At 29.7% G+C, this 12,706-nt stretch overlaps 1 protein-coding gene across 1 annotated transcript; it reads right to left on the reverse strand.

Annotated features, from left to right (window-relative positions):
- Window positions 1-505: 505 nt before the first annotated feature.
- On the reverse strand, window positions 506-6,672 carry LOC103502834 (uncharacterized). Its single transcript, XM_008466946.3, has 13 exons — window positions 5,783-6,672; window positions 3,797-3,934; window positions 3,386-3,467; window positions 3,108-3,184; window positions 2,861-2,967; window positions 2,250-2,373; window positions 2,022-2,138; window positions 1,845-1,936; window positions 1,658-1,724; window positions 1,484-1,562; window positions 1,307-1,398; window positions 1,065-1,208; window positions 506-976 (listed from the first exon to the last, which is right to left on the reverse strand). The coding sequence occupies exons 1-13, from the start codon at window positions 6,119-6,121 to the stop codon at window positions 950-952; spliced, it is 1,485 nt and encodes a 494-aa protein (XP_008465168.1). The 5' UTR covers window positions 6,122-6,672; the 3' UTR covers window positions 506-949.
- Between the last annotated feature and the right edge of the window lie 6,034 nt (window positions 6,673-12,706).

The raw sequence follows: 12,706 nt of genomic DNA on the forward strand, positions 1-12,706 counted from the left end.
ATAACAATTTGTGCAGATCTAGGAAGGGCCAAGGATTGGGGTGGTTTCTTTCTTTCTTTCATGAGTGGTTTAGCCTGATTATAACGCATATGTAATTGGTTGACTGTTCCCTTTGGGTTAATTTTCTTCAAAATAAATGTAATCTCCTCTTAAAATGGTCCTAAACCCTAATAGAAAATTGACGGATGAAAAAAGATTGAATAAAAAAAGAAGAAAAAACAAACAAATAAAATAAAGTGTTATGCAACACGAATAGCCATATTTGAACACAGAAAGCATCTAAAGACTTGGAAGGAGTTTGTACTTGGGAAAAGGAAGTATCGATATTCCACTTTGTTGAATTGAATCAGATTCTTCAAACATTTAACTTCGGCAAAAAAGGATTATTCTGTCAGTCTAATCATTCACAAATGTATAAAATATGTTGAAAAGCCTCGCATCATTCTATCTGCAACAGCTTTTGTCAACAATAGCAAGAAAGCAACTGAAACTTGTATAAAATATATTTGCATAGAAAAGTAGATAATACATTCATTCAATCAATCAAATGATATCATATAACTTTCCTTCATAAAGTAAGAAAAGATTTTAAGGTCATCATCATCATCATCTAAAACTAGCACGCAGTAGGAGTTCTGCTTTTGTGTGAATTATACTGGGCAGGCTTAGGAACATGGTATACAATGAGTGGAGTGTGTAGAGGCAGAGCACCAAAATAATATATAACTTCCATTTCATTCCTTCTAAATATTTTACACAAAACTAAACTAAACTAATCTTTTCTATTAGATACGAGCCGAGCAGAGTGCTTGATTGACCACATGAAGCGACCATATACCTCTCTATTTTATTGTTCCTTCCTCTTTTAATAGAAAATATCAATCAACCACCAATCGACATCATGACGAGCTATGTGGTCTAGCCTATATATCCAAAGGATGAGTCCCCTTCATGATGGAACCCCAATTAGCCTCAGCTGCCAATAGCATAAAATAACTCAGAATTCAATCACTATAATAACGGGGGAATAGACTGTCATTTCATCTAGGGAAGAGTAAACTTACAATGTTGTTCTGAGGCTGACCCAAATAGAAGCCTTGGAGAATCACAGGCAGAACGTTGCAGGCGGCGAGAACGTATATCACCAATGCATGCTTTCCCATCCACTCCATCACCACATTCATGCGTCTCCAACTGTACACATCAACCTACAGACAACCATACACAACCAATCGTTATCCGTCTTGTCGGTTTTAGTTACCAAATGAATCGTGAGTAAAGATCAGCAAATGAAGTTGCTTAATACCATCAAGTATATCCCGGTAAAGAGAAGTCCAGCTGCACCAGCAGTGACACTCATGTAACTAACTGTATAAAGAACCTTGTTTATATGCATCCCTGCAAAAGAGTTTCAAGTCACTATGTCGGTCTAGTACCTTCAGTATCTCTATCAAAATCATCATTTCGAACAAATCTCACTCACCTAAGAAGTCCAGGCCAATGGCCAATACAATTAGACAAGAAGAAGGTATAATCCAATGAAGCATTCGGTCTCGGTGATCCTGCAAGTAGAGATAAGTAAGAAAATGTTTTTTCCAATATAGAACAGACACAAATCCATTTAAAAGTACAATGTTAGCTGGAGTGACCCACTCACTTTGAAATGTACAATGATATGTCCATAATGTAAGCCAACCAAGCAGGTAACAACAGCCATCACTGTACTGCAAAATGCAACCAACGATAAGAATAACATACACACTGAAAACTGCAATAAATTTTGTGTACTAACACAACTTGTAATTATGATTTTCTATGGATAGAATCAGAAGAAACATGGATACCTTAAAAGTCCTTCGGGATCAAAAGGAGCTTGGCACCAAGAAGGAGCATCAGGAGGCAATGGGCCATAGTCTGGTGCATTAATGCTACATTGCTGAGAACAGACAAAAAAAGATACATGAATTATGAGAAAAAGCACACCCTTCAGTGGTAAATAAAAAATAGTGTCAAATATTTACCTCAGTCCGCGCATAAATAGGTCTTTTGTACAGATGTTGGATACCAAATATCTTACGATCTATCATTCCCACAGCATTGCAGGCAGGTCCAGTGTCACCACGTGTGCCACATTTCACCTGAAATTAGGGGATTAAGTGAGACAGCCATTCAACTAACCAATTATAACTATTATGATATTCTTAACCCCTGAATGAAAATAATATAAACTACAAAGATTCAATGCTCACAGAAAATATCTTTGGAGAAGCCACATTAGATGGAGTTAGACTTGGAACTTGGTACTCCCAATCAGGAACGTACAATCCATATGACAGGACAAGATATAACAGTGTGAGGACAACAGCAACAACCCTGTTAAGAGGAATTGGAAATATTTAAAATAAATATAAGACGAACATAAAAATAGTTGTAATCTTACATTTGAACACTTCATTCTTGTCCAATGAACATTTTTTATATTATGGATATTTATGGAAAAATTATATTATAAAAACAAAATATTCAAAAAAATAAAATTATATTAGTAAAAATACATTTTATGGTTGACAAACGAGTGAATATGTCAGTTGTTTATATTATAATCTTTTTATGAATTTTTCTACGATATAATGAAAATATTGATTTATCACTCATGTTGATGTCAAGCCAAGAATCATGAAAATATCAATACAAATATCGACATGCTAACAGAAGTTTAATACTATAGAAGACATTGGAGTGATTTTAAAGAAACACAATATTCTTCTAACCTAATTTTCGCCTCTATGAAATGCAATTAAAAATGACTATTAAAAGATCAGATTGAAGAGACAAAGTTAGAGAAGAAAAAGAATCTTACAGCTGTAATTGATACTTTCTCCGCAGTGCAGTTTCTGAATTCACATAATCACTGCCCTTTAGCCATATCTCACATAGAGCTGCCAGGAAATATGCAATTGCTATTCTCTGTAGAGAAGGGAAGAAAAAGAAAAAAGAATGAACCGTCAAATCAAATAATCATATAATTAAAAAAAAAAAAGTAACGAGAAATAGTAAAAATTGAAGAAAAAAATGGTCCATCATCAATGTGGAGAAAAAAATGTTACCTGTAAGATTCCCATCCATCTAATTTGCTGGATATCCACTCCATAAGTTAAATTGTTTACACCATGGAGAAAACCACCTGAACAGATAAGTTTACTATTTCAGCATATACCTCACAGAATACTGTACACTCCCTCAAATAGTTAAAACAATCACTTAATGAAATTTAGAAAGTTCACTAGTTTTGATCAATACCCTGCCAAATGAGAGAACACATCTAACTTCCGCAGTGGAAAAAAACATGAATAACAGTTGAATAAATATTTTGTTTCTTGGTTACCTTGAAGAAAGAGGCCTAAGAACAAAAGCTTCAACGTCCGTAACACAGCCTTCTGAGTTGCAATGCCTCTGCTTGGAATTTTCTGGGTAAGGTAAATAAAATCAAACGTCTTTATGTGAGAAAAATGGAACAACAATAACAATCTTCCTAATTTGGGGGTAAAAAGTAGTTGAAAAAACTGAAGAACATATCGGGTGGATTGCCTCCAAAACTCCAAAGATTCAAATTTGATTTCCGAAATTTTCAAGCGTAGTAAAGGAATGACTGACATGCCAAGGCCCAATTATAAAATAAAAACAACCTAATTAAAATTTCAAAAATAATATATTTTTTATAAACATAAAGACATTTGTGTTGGGTGGGTGATTTTCAATTGCTTGCAAGTTAAAAAGCCAATGAATAAAGAACTACCTTGTAAGCAAGGGCAAGCGAAACTCCAACAATGAATAGAAAAAATGGCATCACAAGATCAGCCAGAGTTAAACCATCCCATGGTGAATGATTTATTGCAGGCATAACCCCACCAGCATAGTCCACCACTATCATTAGCTGCAAACAAATAAGAGGATAAAATGAAGCAAATAATTTCCTTTTTATTGGACTTGGTTGAGCCCTTCCATGTCTACAATTAATATATTAAATTAAGTTTACATAAGAATCATTCGTATAACAATTCTTCTTAGTTTCTGTTTAGTCATCGTATAATATATTAAATTTCGTAGTCTCTGTTTAGTCATCGCATTATTTTTCAAGTTGCAAATCAGAAGCTTCAAATTATCGTCACTAGAAAAAAAATTAAGACTTGTAGTTCACTGATCGCGTAATATAAACCACAACAAGGATCCGTTACTTTTGTTTCCTTCCCACTGAGCATTTCCATACCTCATTCAACAGATATAATTAAAAACAAAGTCAACTTGTTGAGCTTAGGTTAATCAATGTGTTCATCACAATCTATAATTAGAAGCTAAGCTAATAACTACTAATAATTAATATGTTTCTTAACAAACAAAACTCATTTGCTATGTCAAACTCCACATCTCTCTTCTTCTTCTTCTTGTCTATTTTTTATTATTTTTCACAAGACTCGAATTTCATTTGTTCAAAAAAGAATCTCAATTTTGAAATTATGTCTAGAAAACTAGAATACCCTATCAAAATTACTGGCTCTATTAACGCATACTTCCTAACCATTTCCTTCCACCAAAAACTCTATGAAGCACCCCCATAACTGGGTATCTCCAAGCACGTCAATCCTTATCGCAACTTCGGGGCATAACCTAACAGATAAAAAGAAAGCTTGCCAAATCGGAAACCCACAATTGTTAAAGCAACTAAAAGCACCAGAAAGATTTTGCTCAACAGCTACACCTAAATTAGACACCGGTGAAAGATCACATCAAAAGAACGGGTCAAAAAGCTGGGAAATGGGTCTTTAACGTGTCCATCAACGAGTTGTTCATAAAAGAGTAAAGTTGCCGCAAGGCAGTGTTTTGTTCATGGTTTCTTCAGGGCAAAGCCAGACAGAAATCGAATGAAAAAGAAAAATTAAAGTGTTTTTCTTCTTCCACTTCTTCTTCAAAAACCTTCTACACCAATCGCCATTAGAACTATGAAGCTTGCTTGCTGTATCATCATGCACAGCTTGAATCATGCATGTCCTACAAAAGTAATAAGTCTCCTTCATTGCACGCGGTTTTGTTTAATATTATCTTTAAACCCAATTAGTGGCCCCCCTGATTCTGCACTACCAAACTTTATAGGCTTCACCGATCAACGCTCTTTGTTTAATCAAAAGGGGATGACAAATAAATGGTTGACAGATTGTAGAACATGATATATTTTATATTAAAACAATTTGAAATAATGGTTAAGAACTTCTTTATTCTCCTTTCAATTTCCTAATCTAAAAATTCGTAAAATTGTTCAAAATTAGGCTTCATATCTTCCCAAAGATCTCCACAAATGACGGAACTCATATCATCATTCGAGGATCAAAATAAGGATTAATACTGGCATCGGTAGTTTCTAAAAACCGAAACCCTCTCCATTAAAGGCTTAAATTTAAAAAGTCAAAAGAGATATTATTTCTTCCAATCTCCACCGACGGCCGGTAAAATTCAGCAAGTCAAAATCCTGATTTTTTTTATAAAACCCTTATAAAAAAAATAGTAAAACAAGTCCACAATAAGACCAATGTTCTTTCATCCAACCCATGCGATTACGAGAAATCTCAATCGATGATAACATAAACAACAACAAAAAAAAAAAAAAAAAAAAAAAATCATTCCATTCAATTAGAAAACACCAACATGGAGTAGAAAAGAATTAACAAAAAAATCAAAACAAAGAAGTAAAACAAAAGCAATCGTGGGTAAGAAAAAAGAAAATGCTTACCGCAACAGTGATACCGCGAAACACATCAAGCGAAACAAGACGATGGCATTGGTCGGAAGATCGGAGAATAGGTCTAACCGAAGATGAAAATTGGGGTTCATCGATTTTAGAAGAAACAGGAGTGGTTAAGGGATTGGCATTGTGAATAGGAAGAGGAGATCTGGAATGTGAACCACGAAGAGCCATCTCAACATCTTCATCACTCTGATTACAGTGCTTAGAAACAGAGACAAGAGTAACGGAATCTGGATTTATAAGAATAGCAGTCTCATTAACGAGATCACAGTCATCTGCTCCTTTAATAGGCTCATAATTACCCATATCTTTACGGATTGCCATTACAACAAGAACAACACCACCATATACCAAAAAGAAGGAAAAAAAAACTGAGTGGGAAGTTTGAAGAAGAAGAAGAAGAAGAAGAAGATGATGAAGAACAGAGAGATCGAAGAAGAGATTAAAGTTAAGAAAAAGGGGAAGAACAAGAAGAAGGGTTAAGCGTTAAGGGAAAAATGGATAGTTGTTTCCCAGAATTTTCGCCTAAATACTTTGCTTTCTTCCTTCTTCTGCTACCCCTTTTCTCTTTCTCTCAATCACTTCCATTGGCCCCTCTGCTTCATAGTTGCTTATTTATAGTTCCAACCAACCAACCCAGAAAAGAGAAAGGAAGATTAAATATCTTAATTTTTTTAAAATTTTTTAATTTTTGCTTTTTAAATATTTTAATTTAATTTAATTATTCCGGGATTATATATTATTAATCAGAGGTGAAAGAAAAGAGAGAATGGAGGTATATTAATAATGAAAAAGAAAAAAGAAAAAAAAGGTTATGAATATTAAAGAGGTGTTGCTGTTGGGTTTCCGACGGAGATTCTGTTTTTATTTTAGGGGTATAGGAATAGGAATAATAAATGAGGAAGGTAAAGTTTAAAATTATAACCGATAAAAGATTATATTTAATCAAAATAAAATTAATTATGAATTTTGTTAGGGGCGTGAGAATCACGTGAGAAGGGGGGGGGGGGAACGGGCTTGGGCTGAGGGGCCTCAATGAGACGTTTTCTCTTCTTAAAAGAAAAAGAAAAAAGAAAAAAAAAAAAAAAAGGAAGTGTCGAGTCATCAAAATGAATGAAGGAATGAATTTGATTGTTTCTTTATGAATTATGAAAAAAGAATTGTAGAAGAGGAGGAGAGGAAATGTTATTACACGTGGTGGTTTTGGATTGGTTTGTTATTCTCTTGGCTTATCTGCCACTGGCGGTGGATACGGCGCCTTCTTCCTTCTTCCACTCCCGCTTTATCTCTTTCTTCTTTATTTATTTATTTATTTATTTTTCTTTTGTGAACCATTGCGTATTTAAAATCTTCATTATTTTGATTATTAATTGAAAACGATTTATACAAACACAACTCCCTTTCAATTCATTCAACCTCAACTTTTAGGGATGAACTTCAAAAATCCGACTTTACATTTTTTTTTTCTTTTTCAAAAATATGGATCAAAGTTATTATTATCGTTTTCATAATGACCAACAGAATTATCACATATTCAAGTTTAGGTTTAGTTTATTAATAATTTAGATTAGTTAGTTTAATTAATTGACTTTATATTTCCTTTCTAACCTTAATTATAAATGGTCACTTTTTTAGGTTGTAGTTTTGCTTTTTAATGTCATTCTAGATAGAATATCTCTTTTCCATCGTAAATTTGGCTTTCTTTCATGATTTATATGTGAGATGTATCATCTTATTGTATAGATGTTCCAAAACGAATATATTTGAGTTGGGATTAGGCCAACTTAAAAATAAAAACATTCAATTCAACACGATAAAAATAAGAAAATTTTAATAAAAATCAATTCAATCATTTATCGTTTGAATTGGATAGTCCAAATTTTTTAGATCGTAATTTCCATATTGAGTAGAAATGTTTCTTAAAAAGAAACTACTATATACAAATGGAGACAGATTTGGTGTAATAGATTATGGATAGGGTTTAGATTTAAATTTAATTTTTATTTTTACAAAACTTTGTGTTTATTATTTATGGAATTGTAGAAATGTTTCTTAAGAAATGGTGATTAGAATTTTGGAAAAGTCTTTTTAATAAAATAAAAATCAATATATATATATATATTTTTTTTTTTAATGATAAAAGCAGTTTTAGAAGTGTAGAAACAGATTTCAGAAAAATACTACAATCATTTAATTAATTTTCTTAAAAAGTGCTCCACTTGACAACTTTTGCTCATTTAATTAAATAACACAAAGAAACCAAAAATCTAATAGGGAATCTCACACAATTCACATAACCTAACATGTGCCATCTTCATGATCATATTCTTTATTTATGTACACAATAATTATTGATTAAGTATGTTATATATAGACCAAACATGTATATCAATGCTACATCTTTTATGTTTAGGGTTTACTAAATAAAAGTGGGGTGGAGTTGAGTTAACTACATGCATAATTCAATTGATAAACACACACACACACACACACACACATATATGTTTTTAGGGACCAACAGAAGAATAAATATTTGAATCCTCAAATCACACTTGTCACTACATGTAATAGAAAATAAAAACTCTATGCTTCTAAACTTAATTAGATGCCTCTATTCTCTCCATTTTTGTTTTAAGAGAAACATTTCAATTCCTAATTAATGTTTTTTAATGAAAATAATGATAAAGTTTTTAGAGTAGTGTTTTTTAGTTTTAAAATTGTGAAGCAGAGAGTGATAACACAATATAGGAAGAATTATATGGTTTAGAAACTTTCACAAACTAAAACGAAAACAAAAAGATACAAAAGAGAGGCGTTGGATTTTTGTCTTTGATTTTAGATTTTTTGTTTTTTAAAAAGTAGATATTTTTCGATAATCAATTAATTTTTTTTCTTCTTTTTAATTTTAAAAATGTTTTTAAAATGGTAAATGGATTTTGCAAATGGAAAATAAAAGATTTTGAATGTCAGTTTCCGTTATTTTTGGTAAACCTATATATATATATATATATAATTTTTTTAATATTTTTTTATAAAATCATCAATTAATTGAGAAAATCAATATATTATATGATGATCAAATGAGACTTGATCAAAATAATGTGTGAGTTATAAATCCTTATTGATGAGGGTTTGTCTTTGGATTTTCATGTAGTCATTTCATTAAGTACTGATTTACCATTTTGAAGATCACTTGACCAAATAGAAGCTGGAAAAATAAGTTTGATGAGATGAATTTATTCATTCAGATATATAAAAAAGATAACCATTTTGTTTTTTTATTTTTTGTTTTTAAAAATTAACAAATTATACACTTTTCACCTCCAAATTTAAAAGTTAGCAAAAAAAAAAAAAAAAAAACATCAATAACCATTTTACCAATATTTATTTTAGACAATCAAACAAAGTTTTGCTTTTAAAATTTTTAACTTCAAATTAAGGTGTTTCTTGAAGAAAGTGTGAAACCATTGTTTTTTTTTTCTTAAGAAGAAGAAATTGGAAACCATTGAAAAAATTTGGATGAAAAATAAACATAAATTCCAAAAACTACTTTTCTTTAACCAAATGTTTAGAATAATTCCACATTAATCAGTTCAACTCCCTTTGTTACTATCTCCTTGAGTAGAATATAAAGGATGTTTATTTCCTTTTTCTTTTTGCTTTAAGCTCATTATATTAGTTTAATACCCTTAATAAAAACAATTTTTTCCTAAATTTGACCAAATAAATTATAAAAAAAAAACAAGCTAATAGATTAGGTTTATTATTTCAATAAAAATTGTAAAAAGAAAAACAAGACCAGTCCATGAAATAAATAAATAAAAAAAAGATACATCTAATATATCTAATACACACAATAATTAACATACAGATGATATATTATTGATATGCATTTAATATACATTGATATACTCGATACATTCAATATACTAAAAATTGACATATCTTCAAAATAAAAAAAAGTGTGCAACGCCCTAAATATCATATTTTTAACTTGCCACCACCAACGATTTTTCAATAAAATTTAAGTAAAAAGAAATCAAGTATTTTTATAAGGGAAATTGCATAAGATACAAAAAAATTTTTTTTAGAAAAGAACAGTTCATATCACATCTTTTTTGCATATTGCGAATACGACAAATATGATCACTATGAGACGGTTATCAAAGAACTATCAGATAGTTATACACTTTTAAATTTGCTATTCCTGTAATTGACATTAACTCTATTTTTATAAACTTTTTTACTATTTTTGCAAAAGTCCTTTGTTATCATTTGGATAGTGTTGAACAAAAGACTTGGATTGGTAGAGCATGTAGATGGCTGCCCTACAAAATTGGAAAAATAGGAGAAAAAAAAATAAAAAGAAAAAGAAGAATAAAAAGAAAAGGGGTAGAAACATAAGATAATATAAAACAAAAAAAAAATGATGTTTGTTAGGCAGATTTGGGTCAACAATTTATGGCATTTAGTTAATTGGTATCATATCTTAGGAAGTTCTAGAAATACAATGACACATAAACTCACAACCCATCATCAGGTTTTTTTCCCATCTTTCTCTAAATCCCTTATAGTTGGATGTAATTATCATAAACATACACTTCTGCTTTGCTATTTTTTATATAAAACACTGTGAATAATTACAAAAAAAATAGTTGCTATACAAAGTTTTTGTTTTACTTTTTGAGATATATAAAAGTCTAAAACCAAAAAGTTATTATGGTTATAGATCCAATGAGATCTAACCTATAATAATTAATGTTTAGATTTTTTTAGAAATAATTTATTGAAAGAAAATTTTAATAACTATCTTGATTTCTATTCCGAAGTTTATATTAGAGTATATATATATATATAATTTCAAATACCAAAATTAGCAAAATTTTATAACGAGATAAAACTAGACACTGATAAATGATAGATGGTTATTCGTATCTGTCAACATCTATTAGTGGTAGATGATAGTAACCTATCGGTATCGATTAATAATAGTTATTTTTTATATTTAAAAATAACTTTGAATAATTTATATTGGAGGAAGAAATATAATTCATGAAAGATGGACACATTGTATTTACTCAATCTTCTCATTGAAAAGGGAAAAAAAACAATGGAGAGAGAAATAAAAAAGAAAACTATAAAAATCTTTATTGATATATTTAATTTAAAATCCAAGCTTTTATTCTTTAAAATTTGAAGTTTGCACGATTATTTTGTCCTAAATTTTGTAAAGTATCGTCAACAATATTTTTAGATGTGGTCTAATAGATTTTAAAGGTATGTCAGATAATATAATTCTAAACTTTCGATTTTGCATTTGGTATATTTGTAAATTTTAAAAATATTAAATTTAGATACTAAATTGATAAATTTATATAAATGTAACCAAATTGTAAACTATTTACAAAGCTCAAAGTTAGTCATTTTCTAAATATTCGTTTGCCCTTAAATCTTTTTTTTCTTTCTCGCGATCCGTCTTATGCGTGTTCCCGTGCAATTTATGTTGTTTAATCTTTTTATCATTTTTTTTCTTTTCCTCTTTATTTTTTCGCTGCAATTTCTTTTCATCGTCTTTTAACGTGTATAACAAAATAAAAAAATCTAAAAAATAAAGAATCTTGAAAAAAAATCATTTAGATTGGAATAGCCAAATGTAAACGATCGTATAAATAAATCTAAACTAAATAAATAACATAAAGAAATCTATAAAAATTATGTACCAATTTTTTTAAAAAAAAAACATTTAGATTTGGGTCCTCAAATCTGATCCTGTAACAAAATTAAACAATGGAATTGAAAATCGTAGTTATATCTAAATGATCGCAAATAAATTGTAGTCATATCTAAATGATGGCGTATATATTGAATCATATGTAAACGATATAAATTGTAGTGATATCTAAACGATCGCGTATCAAACAATAACCAAATCTACACGATCGTGTAAATTTATTACGCGTTTTTGGAATCGTGGTTGATGGGATATTTTTTGTTTTTTACACGGTGACCCTCTAGATTTCTTTCGTTTTTTGAATTATTGTATAGAGTGTAAATATTTTAGTTCTTTTTTTATATTTTTTAAAAAACCCTACTAAATTCTCATTTATTTAGTAATATTTGATTCTTTTTTTAAAAAAAATAAGGAGTTTTTATTTTCAATTACTTCTCAACGTATATATAGTTTCTACTTTCTTTCCAAGTAATTTGATTCATTTTCCAAAACTTCAGTTAAAATCAGATAACAAAATATATATAAAAAAAAAAACCTAGAGATGAAATATTTGTTTATAATCTTAATTTTTAAAATCCAAAAAATTAAAATTAACATACTCAAATGTCATAGAAAAAAACCTAAACATATAATTCTAAAAGCTAGAAGCCATATACATGCAAACTTCAAAATCCAACGTTGAAATTTCTAACATAATCTACTATTCAAAAAGATCGAAAGGGCAAATTAATGTTCTTCTACATGAACTCCAACCCTTCATATAAACCAAATCGTTATTTAAATAAAAAAATTCACAAATTAAGGGACACATTTTCTTCTTTGCCTCCCCCATATATCTTTTAAACTAAACCATTATTTAAAATTTTAAAAAAAAAAAAAAAAAAAAGGAAAACTTTTGAAGAACTTAAAGAGAAAAATTCACATTATTCATTGTGTAAGCATTGCAAGATTCATGCCTTTTTCTTTTTTTCCATCAACTGCTCCATATATTTAGCAGCCTAAGAGGACATTAACATTCAATCTTTGATTGCACATTTTCCATTTTGCCCTTTGTGGCTAATCAAAACTCTTCTTTAATTTTTTTTTTTTTTTTTTTTTATTAATTATCATTTTTAACCTTAATTATTACTAGTTTATGATATCTCTAGACCAAACCCCACTAAACTCTTATCACAAAA

Source organism: Cucumis melo, chromosome 4 (genome assembly GCF_025177605.1).
Source record: "Cucumis melo cultivar AY chromosome 4, USDA_Cmelo_AY_1.0, whole genome shotgun sequence".
Lineage (NCBI taxonomy): Eukaryota > Viridiplantae > Streptophyta > Magnoliopsida > Cucurbitales > Cucurbitaceae > Cucumis > Cucumis melo.